This window comes from Bos indicus x Bos taurus, chromosome 29 (genome assembly GCF_003369695.1).
Source record: "Bos indicus x Bos taurus breed Angus x Brahman F1 hybrid chromosome 29, Bos_hybrid_MaternalHap_v2.0, whole genome shotgun sequence".
Lineage (NCBI taxonomy): Eukaryota > Metazoa > Chordata > Mammalia > Artiodactyla > Bovidae > Bos > Bos indicus x Bos taurus.
This window is the reverse complement of record NC_040104.1, coordinates 34,012,701-34,030,473: the sequence shown is the minus strand read 5'-3', so window position 1 is coordinate 34,030,473 and position 17,773 is coordinate 34,012,701. Positions and strand designations below refer to the sequence as shown.

At 46.0% G+C, this 17,773-nt stretch overlaps 1 protein-coding gene across 11 annotated transcripts in view; it reads left to right on the top strand.

Annotated features, from left to right (window-relative positions):
- Positions 1-17,773, top strand: part of TENM4 (teneurin transmembrane protein 4) — a 1,822,236-nt gene that overhangs the window by 1,586,821 nt on the left and 217,642 nt on the right. For 10 of the 11 annotated variants that reach the window (XM_027532088.1, XM_027532098.1, XM_027532094.1 and 7 more), the window contains one exon: positions 15,528-15,698. The exons of the other annotated variant lie outside the window; for it this stretch is intronic. In XM_027532088.1, coding sequence (XP_027387889.1) covers positions 15,528-15,698 — 171 coding nt within the window. The remainder of the gene's footprint in view (positions 1-15,527; positions 15,699-17,773) is intronic. 11 annotated transcript variants of the gene reach the window in all.

The window sequence follows — 17,773 nt, the reverse complement described above, 5'->3', positions numbered from 1 at the left end:
ACACATTGCTTATTGAGCCCTGGCCCCTCGTGTTATCTGATTCGCTGTCCTCCAGGCTCCATGGGGCTGTGGCATTAGCTCGTCACCAGTGTAACATTTCATTTCAGAGGAGGCCTTTCCTGCTAGTGTTTGGCAGACAGCTAGATTTATTGCACCTTTGAGCCTGGAGTTAGATTTTGCTCATAGCCTCCAGAGGGGGAAGAGGGGAAAAAAATGCCAGTATCATTAATTGTGCTCTGGCCTGCGTTTCATCACATTGTCCTAAATTTTACCATTCAGGCCATCTGTAGAATTTTACAGCAAGACAGGCTCTTTGGACTTGTGTGTGTGTTAGTGTGCGAGTCTCTCTGTGCATATGAGCACATATATGACTCTGCCCACTATGCAGGCAAAAAAGATATTTGAGAGGAGGTAGAATGGTGAGGTAGCAAAGACTCAAAATGAGAATTTTAGAAGTAGCATTTTTCTTTACCTGAAAACTCTTCTTTCAAAACTTGTTTATGCATCCTCACTTTTCTGTAAAGCATTAAATTTATTAAACTGTTCTGTGCATATCCCTACTTGTGTCAGTCTGGGGCTGCATAGGAAGTTTCTCATGTAAATCTTTGCATTAGTCTGTGTATTAAACCTGGGTGTTCTTCCTTTCGTTGATTAAGCAACATAATAATAATGTCTTATATTTTCAATACACTTGATAATCTATGAAGGACTTTCCTTAAATTTAATCCTTATAAGAACCCCAGGAGATGATTTTAAATCCTTTCCCTTTCTACAGATAGAAAAATTGAGGATCAGAGTGGTTAGGTGACTTACCTCCAGTTGCATAGCTGGTTAAGACGAGAGCTGGGAGCCTGGCTTTCTCTACAGATCTGATCCACTGGGCACATAGGTGGGCAGCAGAGCCATCAAGTGTCAGGGAGCACCTGGACACAGGCTGTCCGGGCAGTGGACACAGGAGAGGTGCTGAAGTAATGGGTAGGAACCGGGACGGACGGGAGAGCAGAGGGCACTTATGACCATGGGCTACGGTGGAAATTCTCACAGAAGATGTCAAGGTTTGAAGTAGGCCTTGAAGGATGGGAGAATGATTTTAAAAGTAGGGAAGGTAGTGGCCATTCCACATAGAGGCATTGCATCAGCGAAGGCTGGGGCCTGGATGGACAAGAGTGTTCAAGGAACAGGAGAAACCCACACAAACAGAGGCTCCAGGACAGGGAGAAGCCATGAGGAGTGTCAGGTACTGTACTTGATAAGCCTTCCAAATGCTGGAGTTTTCTAGCCTCATGAGAAATATCACCAACAGAGTTTGAGCAGTACGGCAGGTCCATGTAATAATGAGATCTCTTTTATTTTCCATTTTTGTCATTTCCACAGTTTCACATCTAACCAGAAAGGCAGTGTATGTATAGTGGCTGGGGACAGATTCTGGGCAGTCTGGATTCAGTTCAGATCTCAAGTGACTCTGCCGCTTATGAAACGTGTGACCTTGGGCAAGTTGTCGGACCTCTTAGAGCCTTAGTCCCCTCCTCTTGCAAGTGAGGATAACAGTAGTACCTACAGTGTACGGCTTTGCAAGGATTAATTGATAACAGCTTCCCTTGTGGCTCAGATGAAAGAATCTGCCTGTAATGCAGGAGACACGGGTTCGATCTCTGGGCTGGGAAGATCCCCTGGCGAAAGGAATGGCCACCCACTCCTATTCTTCTATTCTTGCCTGGGAAATCCCATGGACAAAGGAACCTGGTAGGCTACAGTCTATGGGGTCACAAAGAGTCAGACACGACTGAGCAACTAACACCGACACGTTTATCAAGCACTAAGCAGAGTGCTTGGTATCGTTAATGACAGCAGCTGTGGTTATCATCATCATCAACACGGTGCCTGGAGCTCCAGGCTGTCCTAAACTTCCTAGCCAAAGGGCTGAGTCAAACCAGGGGTCCCTAGAATATCCAAGAACTGAGTGCCTGGTTCTGTGCTCAGACACGGCAGAGAGGCACGAAGATGTAGTCTAACTCCAAAGAGCTAGAAAAGACTCCCATGGGCAGGAGCCTGGGAAGCTGTGGTGAATAAAAGAGGAACACTTGCACACTCTGTTCCATGAGAGTTTACCACACTCTTTCAAAACGCTTCTCATTGTAAAGAAATAGCATCCCTCATTACAAATCCAGGTGGCAGACTCAGTGTTAAGCTGTCCGCCCTCATTCTTCCCACTGAACTGACTGTTCCGGAGGGGAAAGGCCTATCCTAATAATATATACACAAATTAAAACTCCATTTAGAGGTACAGCGGGACCACCTCCTAATTGACTTTGATCACAGAAAAAAAAAAAAAAAAGCAAACTAGTTACGTGGTTGGTTTGCTAAAGGAAACCAGGCGATGGGTGGGTGCCTCACGGAGCCCTGCGACAGGACATTTCTCTAGTAGCTATGGAAATGGAACCTAGCAACAGGCACATCCTCCCGCTGGAGCTCCCAAGGCAGAACCAAGCCCCCGGTTGCTTCAGCCCCGTTTGATGGTTCGGTGGCGGGGACAAGGCCTCACACATAAGAGGCTGGTCCTTGGCTAAGTTGAGACACCTTTTATAGAAATGCTTTAGATAGCCCAGTGAATAGCCTTGGTGCTTGCTTGCAAACACCATAAAGAAAGGGAACCTAGAGAGCTCCAGACCAGCCTTCTGCCTCCTCTGGGGAAATGACAGGCACTTTCCCTGGTTTCCCAGGCTGGCTGTGTAGCTCTGCTAGGGCAGGGCTGGCTTCACACCCCAGCAGGAGCAGCTAGATGGGCTTGTGACCCCAGGAGTGTCTCTGCTTACTGGATTCTTAGTGACACCTTGAGTTTGAAGGGGAGGTGGTGTGTCTTCCGCTGCATGGAGTTGCAGTGGCGTCGCTTCCTTGACTGCTCTGTTGGCCGTGATTTACTCAGAAGCTGCATGTTGTTCTGATCAGGATGGCGGGGAGGCCTGCCCTGGGCTCTGACAGTGGTCTGCGAAGGACTCAGGGCGTGCCGTGACCCAGAACCCGGGTTTGGGTCTTGGTGCCACCATGACAAGTGGCACAATGATGGATGATTCTGCACCTTGGTTTTCTAGAGATACAAGATCAGGTTAATAATATCTACTTGGTCACTCTGTTTTGAGGTCCTCGCAATCCATAAAGTGGAGATACAGTCTTGCTTAAAAAGTGGTGGGATTAAACAACGGAATGAACGTGCACCCTCCCCCACTGTGTCAGGCACATGGTGCGATGTTTCATAAAGGAAGCGGTTATCGTCTCAGTAACGGTCCTAATTACGTCTGTCTCCTTCCTTGCCTCTGTTTCTCCTTCTCTCCTGTGGGCCAGATGCTGGGATCTTGGTGGAGACAAGAACGTGATCCCTGCCTTGGAGGGAGGGCCTCCTGGTAGGCTGACATCACCTGCCCCAGGGGTTCATTCCCTCTACTTTAGGCTCAAGAAGATGACTCCTCTGGTCTGAGAGTGCAGCCCCCGTTGGAGGCACAAGCCCTGAGCGGGGCTTTCCTGCTCTCACAACATTTTCTGCTGTGACTCAGTGCCAGCGTCATTTAGTGGAAAGGACTCCCAGTGATGAATTCAGAGACTTGGGCTCAGCGTTGTTCCAGCCTCTGCCCCAGTCAAGCCTAAGTCCCATCTCCCCAGTGAGCAGGACTCAGGTTCAGTCAGAACAACATCCATACCCGTCCCCCTCAACAGCCGCCAACCAGAGCAAAAACTCAAAAGAGTTCTCCACTTCTTCAAGAAATCTCCTTACTTCCCTTCTCAGTGAAAACCTTAATATACACTGCAAATGATGGTGATGATGATACATAGACGCTTACCCTCTGGTAGTCGATTGGAGCGAATGCCAAGCAGCACGATAAGCTCGTGAAACACGTTCTTCCATCTTCACAGCAGTTCTTGGGAGCTAGACACTATTATCACCGTTTTATAGAGGAGGACCCCGAGACTCAATGGAGTTGAATAACAGGAATGAAGTCATAGAACTGTAAACACAAGAACCAGAAACGGAACCCAGGGCTGCGTGGCTATGAAGCCTGTGCTCGTAACCAGTGTGTTTCACGCCTTCATTTTCTTGTGTCTGGAAGCAGCACAGCAGGGCGGGAAGAGGTTGGATTACTGGGCTGAGGTCCGTCCAAGGGGTGGTGGAGGTGGCCAACCCCTAGACTAGTCATGCACGGAAGAGGTCTTAGTAGAGCCCGTTGGGTGAAAGGTGCCCCGAGAAGACAGCTTTCTAATTCCATTACTGCAATAATAGCTGTTTACTCCATTCTGCACAAATTAGATTCCAGCCCCGGTTCCCCTACCACTTGCTGTGTCACCAGTTTTCAATGCCCTCCAGTTAAATTGACCTTTCATCTCTGCACTGACAGTGGCTGTGCCCACCGCCCCCTTTTCTAGCACCCATCCCCTCCTCAACTTGTTTTACAGAAATATCGAGCGGCTGCCAGCAAATCCTTGCTGAAAGGCCTCCTTTCCCCACAGCATTGCGTGGTGCAGAAAAATGATTAAGTGTGCCAGAGTCCATTCTCCAGAAAACACTTAATTTGGGGGTGAGAGACAGTAACCCTGATTGTTGCAGTCAGGTTTATCCAGAGATGGGAAGAAAGGCAATATATTTACTTGATTTAAAATTAGCCCCACGTAGTCACCAGTAGGATCCTATCAGGCTGCTTTATACTGATTCCACTTTTAAAAACTGTTTTATCCATTGGGCAAATATCTCGAGCTCCTTTGCCCAAAGCCCTCAACTCAAAGGAATTTTCAGTTGGCATTTTTGCAGTTGGCATGGGAGGGAAATTAAGGGCCATGTATGGAGAGAAGGAAAGGTGATGGGCAGAGCTGGCTTAAACAGGTCTTTCAAGGGATCTCGAATTTAGGAAAATCAGAGCAAAATGACAGCAATGATGACAGCTGCCATTTGCTTTGTTCCTACTGTGTGCCAGGCACAGTTCTAAACAAATCATGCGTGTTGTTCCATTTAATCCTTTAATGTAATATTGCTATCTGTTTTACAGATAGAGAAACTGAGACTCAGAAAGGCAAAGTCATTTATCCAGAATCAGGACCCTAGGAAATGATACAGCTCTGAAGGCTCCAGATAGACCCCCATTTGACAACTGATCCTGCCAAAGTCACTTGATTTTGCATGATTTTGACTGTGGAGGTCAGCCATGCCTATGGCAGTCAGGGTGTAAACATGGAAAGTATCTTGGGAGGTGTCTTTGGGAAGATCATGAAGCCTCTATGAGCCTCCCCTTTCTTCATTTGTGAAATGGGAATACTGATCATTTTCTCAAGGTTTATATAAGGACTGAATGAAATAGCATATGGAATTCCCCTTGCCTAAATGTCTGACCTGTGGCATAGACTCAAAACCGGAATTTCCCCGCTCTGCTCTATTATCGTTTTTGTACTCTTGCTCCTCCTGAGACTGGGTTGTAGAACTTCCTTTTTAAGGTAAACAGCATGGAAATGAGTTTGGAAATCAGTGCAGAAAATTTGTCACACATCCTACACTGTGATTCAAAGCCTGATGTCGTTTTTACATATGTCTTTCTAGATGTTTTTTTATAAACATACTATGCACGCAAAAACATGCAACTCTGTGTCCTACTTTCTTCCCCCTTAAAATTACATGATAAGCATTTGCCCTCATTGCTCATTGTCAGTTGAGTTCAGCTTTTCACTCATGTCTGACTCTCTGCAATCCCATGGACTACAGCACGCCAGGCTTCCCTGTCCATCACCAACTCCCGGAGCCTACTCAAACTCATGTCCATCGCATCGGTGATGTCATCCAACCATCTCATCCTCTGTTGTCCCTTCTCCTGCCTTCGGTCTTTCCCAGCATCAGGGTCTTTTCCAATGAGTGTTCTTCTCATCAAGTGGCCAAAGTATTGGAGTTTCAGCTTCAGCATCAGTCCTTCCAATGAATATTCAGGACTGATTTCCTTTAGGATGGACTAGTTGGATCTCCTTGCAATCCAAGGGACTCTCAAGAGTCTTCTCCAACACCACAGTTCAAAAGCATCAATTCTTCGGTGCTCAGCTTTCTTTACAGTCCAACTCTCACATCCATACATGACCACAGGAAAAACTATAGCTTTGACTAGACCTTTGTTGATACAGTAATGTCTCTGCTTTTTAATATGCTGTCTAGGTTGGTCATAGTTTTTCTTCCAAGGAGTAAGTGTCTTTTAATTTCATGGCTGCAGTCACCATCTGCAGTGATTTTAGAGCCCCCCAAAATAAAGTCTGTCACTGTTTCCATTGTTTCCCCATCTATTTGCCATGAAGTGATGGGACCAGATGCCATGATCTTAGTTTTCTGAAAGTTGAGTTTTAAGCCAACTTTTTTCACTCTCCTCCTTCACTTTCATCAAGAGGCTCTTTAGTTCCTCTTCGCTTTCTGCCATAAGGGTGGTGTCATCTGTGTATCTGAGGTTATTGATATTTCTCCTGGCAATCTTGATTCCAGCTTTGTGCTTCATCCAGCCCAGCATTTCACATGATGTACTCTGCATAGAAGTTAAATAAGCAGGGTGACAATATACAGCCTTGACATATTCCTTTCCCAATTTGGAACCAGTCTATTGTTCCATGTCTAGTTCTAACTGTTGCTTCTTGACCTGCATACAGATTTCTCAGGAAGCAGGTCAGGTGGTCAGGTATTCCCATCTCTTGAAGAATTTTCCAGTTTGTTGTGATCCAGTCAAAGGCTTTGGCATACTCAATAAAGCAAAAATAGATGTTTTTCTGGAACTCTCTTGCTTTTTCGATGATCCAGCAGATGTTGGCAATTTGATCTCTGGTTCCTCTGCCTTTTCTAAATCCAGGTTGAACATCTGGAAGTTCACAGTTCATGTTCATGAAGCCTGGCTTGGAGAATTGTGAGCATTACTTTACTAGCGTGTGAGATGAGTGCAATTTTGCGGTAGTTTGAGCGTTCTTTGTCATTGCCTTTCTTTGGGATTGAAATGAAAACTGACCTTTTCTAGTCCTGTGGCCACTGCTGAGTTTTCCAGATTTGCTGGCGTATTGAGGGCAGCACTTTCACAGCATCATCTTTCAGGAGTATCAGTTATTTTTCATAATGATTAGCTTACATTCCATCCAGTCCCTGTATCATAATTTAGCTCAGTCATTCTCCTGTTTTAAGACATCTACATTGCTTCTGATTTTCTTAATAATGCACTGCAGTGTACAGCTCTGTGTATATGACTTCTAAGCTTGAAGCCTTTGAATGTTGTGGCTTTGGTGCAAAACCAGGGGTAGAACTTGGGGAAGGAAACTGTCATTTTGTGGTTGTTACTGTTTCGCCTTTTTGCTTTGTGCTTTCCACCTTACAGGACCATAAATAAGAGAACTCCAATGAGTTATAGCTTACAGAAATGATGCAACAAGCAATTGGGCACTAACTTAAACAGAAAAGTAGGTAGCCATGCACCTTGGTTGGGTCCCGCTGCCTTTTGAAGCCAAAAAAAAAAAAAAAATGCCACTGGAGCCAACAGTTTCTTGATTAGAGCTTCATCTCTAATCACTACCTGGAGCTGCTGATTCACAAATGCAAGTGGCTTTGTGCTTTCGATTTGGGGAAGGGAAGCATCTTGTGACGGTAGAACCTCTCCTGTGCACATTGGTGACTCCTGCACAATGACTTTGTTAATTGCCTCCTGCTGGCTGGGTGCTGGGAGGGGGGAACTGTCAACATTGAACATCTATTGGGCGTTTTTCTTAAAAATGTCAAGATGGAGCTTGCACTTTCCCAGCCTTCTCTCATGTCTTGCTGGGCAGGAAAAGGCGACTGGAAAATGTCAGCCCTGGGATCAGAGGGATCACAACTGAGGGAATAAGAGAATTCTCCCACCCTAGCTCCTGGCTTTTAGAAACCATTAACATTTCAACGTGGGTGATCCTGTGAACTCACTACCTTTCCACAGCCTTTTTCTGAACTCTTTAACATCTTTTCACCTTTTTATTTAATTACAAACTAGTTTAAAGGGAACACCAGTATCACGTTCATTATTTAGATCACTTTCCATGTACTTGGGAGAGTTCTGTACACACAGTTGTATAAATACCTCAGAGTATAATTTAGATAATCCTGTGATGTACATTGATGGTTACCATTAATTCCTCTGGAAAAGGGGATTACGATGATTATAATTTATACTGTTTCAGTGGCCTGGTCTTAAAGCAGACTGAAGAGGACCGTGTATACTTCTGAGCCTTTTGGGATACTTGGTGGTTACTTCCAAGTCCTCTGGATAGCATGCACTGACTGCTGTCCACAGCTGCAAATGAGGGCTGCTGTGGGGTAAGAAATATTATCACCATGGAGACCCCCACAGATTCATTTCAGCCTTTATTACCCATTTTAATCTATTTAAAGTAAACTATATAAAAGAGGAATCTTGGCTGGGGAACACAGACTCCTGAGTTTGAAATTTCACCTCAAACTTATACCAGCTCTGTGGTGTTAGGTAACTTACTCTGAAGTATATCAAAAATATATCCCCATAGCTCAGTTTCTTTTCAGTTCTGATCTCTGGTGGTCCCAGCCTGCAGTGGCTTGAAGCAGGGCTTGGGTTCCTGGCCAGAGATTGAGGTCACGTCACGTTAGTGAGAGCACCAAATCCTAGCCACTAGGCCCATGGTGACAAGGCCCTGGCCCTTCAGCTTTGCAGAAAAAGAACTCCCGCAAAGATGGAAAGTAGTGAAACAAGCATTCACTAGGAGGAAAAGAGAGTACAGTCTGTGCAGATAGACACATACGGAGAGAGAGTCACGCCCTGGTGGTGGTTTGAATCACTTTTATGGGGCATGCCTTCCTGGTTTCCTTTGGCCCATCATTTTGCTTTGCCTGGCTCTGAGTCTGTATTTGGTGTGTCTCAGGATCCTCCCCTGTGTGCGTACTCATCCCTTAACCAAGATGGACTCTAGCGAAGAGACTTATGGGTAGTTGACATCACTTACTATGGGGTAGCACCCCTTCTCTTTTGACCTTCAAGGAGCCCTTCTGCGCATGTGTAGTGGGACGGTCTCCTTGACTTTGAAAATGAGGAATATGTGGTCTTTTATCTCTTATCCAGTCAGGACCCAGCCTCCTCCATCATCCTGCCTTTGCGGAGTTTCTGCTATTAGGAAGTTTCGTCCACAGGCAAGAAGCTGAGCAGCCTGGAGCCTGTCCGTCTCCTGACTCAATTCCATTGTACCTGTGAGCCAGTGGTTTTTCAACCCATCTTTCCATGAGGATTACATTGATTACCATAAATTAAGAATATGGCATGTAGTATGCATGGCGGAAAGTGAAGAGGAACTAAAAAGCCTCTTGATGAAAGTGAAAGAGGAGAGTGAAAAAGTTGGCTTAAAGCTCAACATTCAGAAAACTAAGATCATGACATCTGGTCCCATCACTTCATGGGAAATAGATGGGGAAACAGTGGAAACAGTGTCAGACTTTATTTGTGGGGGCTCCAAAATCACTGCAGATGGTGACTGCAGCCATGAAATTAAAAGACGCTTACTCCTTGGAAGAAAAGATATGACCAACCTAGATAGCATATTCAAAAGCAGAGACATTACTTTACCAACAAAGGTCCGTCTAGTCAAGGCTATGGTTTTTCCAGTGGTCATGTATGGATGTGAGAGTTGGACTGTGAAGAAAGCTGAGCACCGAAGAATTGATGCTTTTGAACTGTGGTGTTGGAGAAGACTCTTGAGAGTCCCTTGGACTGCAAGGAGATCCAACCAGTCCATTCTGAAGGAGATCAGCCCTGGGATTTCTTTGGAAGGACTGATGCTAAAGCTGAAACTCCAGTACTTTGGCCACCTCATGCGAAGAGTTGACTCATTGGAAAAGACTCTGATGCTGGGAGGGATTAGGGGCAGGGCGAAAAGGGGACGACAGAGGATGAGATGGCTGGATAGCATCACCGACTCGATGGACGTGAGTTTGAGTGAACTCAGGGAGTTGGTGATGGACAGGGAGGCCTGGCGTGCTGCGATTCATGGGGTTGCAAAGAGTCAGACACGACTGAGTGACTGAACTGATGCAGTCCAGGTGGGCTTCCCAGGTGGCATTAGTGATAAAGAACCTGCCTGCCAATGCAGGAGACATAAGAGACCTGGGTTTGATCCCTGGGTTGGGAAGATCCCCTGGAGGAGGAAATGGCAACCCACTCCTCCAGTATTCTTGTCTGGAGAATCCCCATGGTCAGAGGAGCCTGGCAGGCTACAGTCCATAGGGTTGCAAAAAGTCGGACGTGACTGAAGTGACTTAGCATCCATGCATGTATGCACTCCTGTTTATACCGGGTTTTGAGTTACTGTTGTTATTGTTATCAAGGACAAAGAAAAATGGTTGCTTGAGCTTATGTTTTCTTTGGACAGTCTCTGACCAAGTAAGCTTTGTGTGCTTTGAGAAGAGAACAGAGCAAACCATTTTCCTTCCTTCTGTCTTTCCATTGGGTGTAAAATTGACCACCCATCAAACAGTACAGTAGAAGAGTCGAGGGGCCCCTAGCATGACATATTTAAGACTGGATCGCAGGTTGAAGGTCCCTTTCATTCTGGCGCTAAGATGACATTACCTGTGGAACTTGGCTTCTCTGACTCTGTATCCTTATCTCTCTATATCTTTCCTTCTAGCCGGCCATTTCTCAGCCCAGTTTTGGTGGCCCCATACTCACTTGCCTACCGCCAGCCTCCAGAATTATTTCTGGAGGACTGGGTCTCCTGAGAGTCCAGTTACAGCTGGATCCAGACCTGGCTTCCCTTGCTGGTTTCCAGGAGCACATCGTCTGCAGATTGACCGAGAGACCCGCCAGCCTCACAGCTGTGGGGGCCCCTGTTTATGATCACCGGTGGGGGGTGGGGGCCAGGCTGAGAAGCAGGGGAGCCGACATCCTCCCCTGTCCAGTGGTGGGCTGCTGTGCCCTAATTAACTGCCCTGGAACGCCAGATCTTGTTAGCGTTTTCACCTGGAATACTTTTTTCACTGGCTTTTCTTCCCCCTCCGCCTACTTTTTTTTTTTTTAAAGCAAGAACTTGCTTTTGCATCTTATTAAAATAAGAGGTAGCTTTGACAATAAAAATATTTCTCTTCACAAAGCTGTGAGAGTCTGTTCATCGTGGGATTAGTTAATTCTCCTGACCTTTTAACAAGACAGCTCTCTTTGCACACTTAGATGAGATAATTGATTCTAACAGGCAACGAAGCCCTGCTCATTTAACTGCATATATCTGAGTTGTCCGCAGTTCAGGCAATTTTTCCACTACCTTTGGAGTTGCCAGTAAATAGATTGAAACGGTAAGAAGGTAAGCAGAACTGTGAGCTAATTCAGCCCCAGAAGTAGCAGCATAGTCACTTCTAACAGGCTGGTGAATTTTATTATTATTGGAAACTACACAGGGACAGTAAGGAGCAGTCTGAAGCACTTCATTGAGTGCTTGGTACCTAAAAAGTGCTCTATAAATGTGAGCTACTGTTTTATCAGTATCATCAACAGTATGAATATAATGGTTATAAAATACAGCAATCACACATGGGTACAGTTTATAATATGCTTTGCCATATATTATCACCCAAAGTGAAATTGTTAGTCATTCAGTTGTGTCTGATTCTTTTCAACCCCCTGGACTGTAGCCCGCGAGGCTCCTCCATCCTTGGGATTTTTCCAGGCAAAGATACTGGAGTGGGTTGCCATTTCCTTTTCTAGATCTTCCCGACCCACGGACCAAACCCAGATCTCCTGCATTGCAGGCAGATTCTTTACCATCTGAGCCACCCGAGAGCCCATATTACCACATAGAAAGAAGAAAGGGAAAGTGAAATCTTTTCCGACTCTTTGCGACCACATGGACTGTAGCCTACCAGGCTCCTTCATCCATGGGATTTTCCAGGCAAGAGTACTGGAGTGGATTGCCATTTCCTTCTCCAGGGGATCTTCTCAACCCAGGGACTGAACCCGGGTCTCCCGCATTGCAGGCAGACGCTTTACCATCTGAGCCACCAGGGAAGCCCTATATGACCACATATGATGTAATAATTCTTTGAAATATTTTTATCCTCACTTCTCAGATAAGAATACTTTAGCTAGGAAGTGGCAGTTAGGATTCAAAGCCAGTTTTCTTGCCGTCAGTCCAGGACACTTTCCCCTGTGTCATAGTAACCAAAGAGAAAGCAGAGGGTCAGATCGCATCTCTGGTACCAGTGTACACGGTCCTGGTTAAGCCGAACTTGTGTGCGTCCTCAGTGGGTTTTGTTTGGACCAGGAGTCAGAAGGTTGTGCTGCACTCCGCTCTTCTCTACAGGTTTTTGCATCTTGAAGACAGTCACACAACTACTCAAGACCACCATCAGTGACCATTCCACAAACGGGCTAAATAACACAACTTTCTGTCTACTTCACAGGATCCTCTGTTGCTGCCTTAAAAAGACATGTACGAGGCTTAGAGTCAGCTTCCTGTGTAAAGGAGGGTGTCTTTATAATGCCCACCCACCTTGTTGGATAAAGCTAGTGAGAGGCAGAATGGCAGAGTCGGGAGAGCCTGACTTTTCCAGCCAGAGAGGGAAATGGTTTGTGATTTCAGGATTCAAAGAGTTTGGGATTCTAGGCTAGGATTCGAGGCCACTTGTTAGCCATGTAAATTGAAGTCTTTGTGTCTTAGTGTCTTTTCATCGGCAAAAATGGGATTATCACCTTCTAGGACTGTTGTGAGAATGAAAGGAAATACTGTATTTGCTGCTTTTAGCACAATGCCTGGCACATGGAAAACACTCAAGAAATCATAGTTTCATAATTATCGTAATTTTAATTAACCTTCTGAGTTAATTAAGTATGCACATCTGTAAATTGGGTCTGGTTGAGTTGGGTGAGGATTAGAGGTAATGTATGCAAATTACCCAGGACACTGCCTAGCAAGCCCTTGGTCCTCTGTGAAAACAATTACAGTGGGCCTTCATATCTCTTGTCGATTGGTCCTTTGCTGTCTTCCTCTGGCCCTCTTACTGGGTCAGCCACCGCCGCCTCTGGGCCTTCCAGTCCTTCTGAATGTACTTTGTTGCTTGTCCATCTCCCCTACCTCTGAACTCTTGGAAGCAGGGAGTATCTGATTTGGTTCTGGCTCTCAGCGTCAGCCACGGGTCCTGGCTTTTAGAAAATGTTCACCAACTGAGCAAAGGAGGGACACTGAGCACAAGGTGCTGTGGAGTCAGGGACTGGAGTAGTACTTAACTCTGTATGTAGGGGATCAGAGAAGGCCTCCCAGAAGGGGTAAGTATGGACCGTTGATAAGGCTCAAGTTTTAGATCCTGAATGGGATTTAGGCACACATTTCTGGAGAAGAAAATGGCAACCCACTCCAGTATTCTGGCCTGGAAAATCGCATGGATGGAGATGCCTGTAGGCTACAGTCTATGGTAGGCTACAGTCTATGGGGTCGCAAAGAGTCGGACACGACTGAGCGCCTTCACTTTGTACGAGCTCACAAACCTTTTTGGAAACATGCTGCCTAGAGCACTGTATATCTCAAGGCACAGTATCCATTCTTTAGTGTCTACTGATCTCTTCTAGATTGCTGCAGAAGACTATTTAGCAGTTACTACATTGCAAAGATATTTTTAAAACAGAAATGCATGCACGTGAATCAAAATCACAGAATTCCCCCAAATCACAAAAATGCAGACAATCAAAATGTACAACAGATATGTGATGAAATGTAAAATGTGAATCAGTCCCCTTTCCCAGGCCCTTAGCATCTCTTCCTTTAGAGGGCTGCCACTGTTACCAGTGTCTTTCATATCCTCTCAGACTCTATATACAGAATCCTTTTCTTAACCCAAAGGTAGAATAGCAAAGGCCTTCGGGCTGCAGTATCTGTGGTGTACAGGCTTAGTTGCTCCAAGCCATGTGGAATCTTCCCAGACCAGGATCAAACCTGTGTCTCCTGCATCGGTAGGTAGATTCACATCCACTGTACCACCAGGGAAGTCCCTCCATTTGTATTTTTGTCCTGAGCATGTGTTAAATCGCTTCAGTTGTGTCCAGCTCTGTGCATCTCTATGGCCTATAGCCTGCCAGGCTCCTCTGTCCATGAGATTCTCCAGGCAGGAATACTGGCGGTGTATTATTGTTCTGCACGTTACCATTTTCCTTCCCAAAAAATGTATAAAAAAGTTTTCTCATTCTTTTTTATGGTTGCACAGTATATTGTATGGGCTTCCCCAGTGGCTCAGCAGGTAAAGAATCCTCCTGCAGTGCAGCAGACACGGGAGTTGCAGGTTTAATCCCTGGGGCGGGTGGGAGTGGGGGAAGATCCCCTGGAGGAGGAAATGACAACCACTCCAGTATTCTTGCCTGGAAAGTCCCATGGACAGAGGAGCCTGGTGGGCTAAGTCCATGGGGTCGTGAAGAATCGGACACAGCTCAGTGACTAAGCACACACACAGTGTATTGGATGAATGTAACTTGTCTGGCTCCTTGTTTGTGGACTGGTTTCCAGTGTTTGCGGCTTCCCTGGTGGCTCAGCTGGTAAAGAATCTGCCTGTAATGCAGGAGACCTGGGTTTGGTCCCTGGGTCGGGAAGATCCCCTGGAGAAGGGAACAGCTACCCACTCCAGTGATCTGGCCTGGAGAATTCCATGGACTGTATCGTCCATGGGGGTCGCAAGGAGTCAGACATGACTGAGCGACTTTCACTTTCCAATGTTTTGCTATTACAAGCAATGCTGTAGTGAATAACCTTGTATGCACTCACAAACCTAATTTTGTGTAAATGTGAGCATATCTGGAGGAGAATTGGAATCTCTGAGTTCCAGGGTAAAGGGTATGGGTATTTTATTTTATAGCTTTTCTCAAACTGCCCTCTCTGTAAGGTCTGTACCAGCTTATGCTCACACCAAACCAGCTGAGTATGAGAGTGCTTGTTTCCTGTTCTCTTCCAATACTGTATATTTTCAACCTTCTAAAAATCTTTGCCAAACCATATATGAAGAACCGTATTTTAAAGTTTAACTTCCATTTCTTCTACCCTGAGTAATGTGTAGAGAGTCCTTTCATACAGCCGAGAGCCGGGTGCATTTCTTATTCTATAAACTGTCTGCCCATCTCCTATGCCTGTTCTCCTACTGGGTGGTTGGACTTTGCTTATTATTTGTAAGCATTATTTTTATATTAAGGAAATTAAGCCTTGATGAAACAAGTTGCCGTTTTCCCCTGTAGATTGTTATTTTTAATCTTTTAAAGCAAAAGGCCTAGACCTCCTGAAAGTCCCCCGTCCTGCTCCTCTCCCTGCACCCCTACACTGTGAGCCCTTGAGGGCAGGGTCCGTGCCCAGGTCATCCCTGTGGCCCAGTCCCCTCCATGGCACCCAGAGCTCTCTCCAGGGGCTCTGTGTTGAACTGAACTGAATTCCCGTGTTCCCCACCCCCACCTGCCCTCCCCTATGGCTTGGGAGTCCCGTTTCCACCTCCAGCAGAAAAAGATGACTTTTCTCATTGCTCACCACAGCCATGCACCTGTTTGGCCTAAACTGGCACCTGCAGCCGATGGAGGGGCAGATGTATGAGATCACGGAGGACACAGCCAGCAGTTGGCCTGTGCCAACGGACGTCTCCCTGTATCCCTCAGGGGGCACTGGGTTAGAGATCCCTGACAGGAAAGGCAAAGGAGCCGCAGAAGGTAGGGTCGCTGTGTTGTTCGTGTCGTGAGTCCTCTGTGTCTGCCTTTGAGCTGAGGAGACCGCCATCCTGCGCGCCATGTGCCTGACTCACAGCTCCATGCCCTGGTGCTTCCTCCATCCCCCTGCACTCCACGCCACTGCCGGGCCACCCATGTCTTCATCGCAGTTCCTCGTCACTGTGAGCTCATCGCGGGGCTTGGGCAGGGCTCATGGTGCTCAGCGGCATCCCATCCCATACCTCAGGGGAAGCATCGTGGGCTTTCACACTGCTGGGCGGCCGTCTTTGATGGTGTGGGATCATGATACGCCTTCCGGGGCAGCCTCGTGGCATGAATGGGCGTCTCTTGGAGTGGGGTGTGTGGCAAGGTGGGTAGAGGATGTGGTGTACATGAAATATCCGTGGACCTTGTGGTTCAAGGGAAACACCACTCCCACTGTTCTAGCATTTTCCTACCACGTGGCCTTGAGCAAGTCACTTAATTTTCCTGAGCTCGTTTCCTCATCTCCAGGCTCAGTAATTGTTAGTGTTTGTTCAGTATGTTTGTTCAAAGCTTTTTGTGAAGAACATTTCATGTTTAATCCTCACAGAGATCCTGTGAAGTAAGTATAATTGTTTACAGCCATTTTAGATGCAAAAACTAAGGACCACATAGATTAAGTGACTTGGCCAGAGTCACACTGCCAGTGGAATTTGGGACGTGGCCCAGGTCTGTGGTCCACAGGGCTCTTGCTGTCTCCATAAGTTGCCCTACCTGACTCACCTCATGGTTATAAGACCCTGAAGGAGATGTGAATAAGGAACCCCATTGTACAATGAGATACAGATGTTTCTGTATTAATGATGGAAGTGGTGGTGACATTTGGGGTTTGGCATTCTTGAATGGGACATCCATAGACCCATTTTTTGAATTTCTTAGGGGTCTTTCTAACATGCCACCAACTTATTGGTAAATTCTGTCACTGTCAGCCAGGAGTGGCAGATCCACAAGAACTGGCACCAGCGAGGAGGTCTGAGCTCATGAGCCAGGCTGGTTGTCATTCTAGGGAATGTGACCATCCCTTCTCATGTGACCACTTTTTTTTTTCTGGTGTTACCCTAGTCAGCAAAGTGGTTACAGCTGCCACCAGCCTTCACTGCCTTTCCTCTTATCTCAGCTAACTTTGGGTCGTGGCTCCTGAGCTTCCCTGTCCTTTTAAGAGTTTGTCTTCTAGTGATCAGTGTGGTTAACCGAGTAGCATATGGCTAGTCACAGCAGTTATTCATGACCTCTGAATGGTCTTGAAGTCCAAAATCAACTCTTGACCAATGACCATCTTTAAGGAAACTGAGGGCATTTCCACAGAGCCAAATCAGAACCTCTGCCTGCTATTTTGATGGGCAAAGCCAGTCTTCTCCTTTATAAAGATTTTCAGACTTAAGACATTGAATAACTTACACTTGCTTTGCACCTTAGTAGGATATGGAGGGAGCATGGATAGGGTCATGGGAAGAACTCTGGGTTAGGAGTCTAGAACCCTGAGTTCAAGTTCAGCTGCTGCCACTCATGATGCCCTTAAGCAAATCCCTTGAAAGACTTTCTCGGCTTCATATTCCTCCTCATTAAAAGGAGGTGATTGATCTATATTATCTCTAAAGTCTGTTCTAATTCACAAGCTCTACATGTGAAATTAGTAATAGCATCATCACATGATTAACCAGACTCTTCTTGAGAAGTTTTTTCAGGTTGGCTCTGTCCGTGGTCCTGCCTGTCGCCTTGTGATTCCCATGTCAGCTTACAGTGTCAGATGCCATAGGTGAATACGTAAATGACAACTGTCTTTAGATTAGTATCAACCAATGCAGATTTAAGATATGTGTAACCCTCAAAGATCTCATTTAGAAAAATGTGAGTTTTCTGTATGATCTCTATCAAACTTTCTTTAAACAGGACCTGGGTCTATCTAAAATCTCCCACTCTAATGAAATTAGTTTGCGGATTGCTTGGATTTTGCTTTGTTTTTCCTAAGGAGCAGGAGGTGCAGATAAGAGATAAAATTGCACCAGTTTATTGGTTTACTCTCATTGGAATATTTT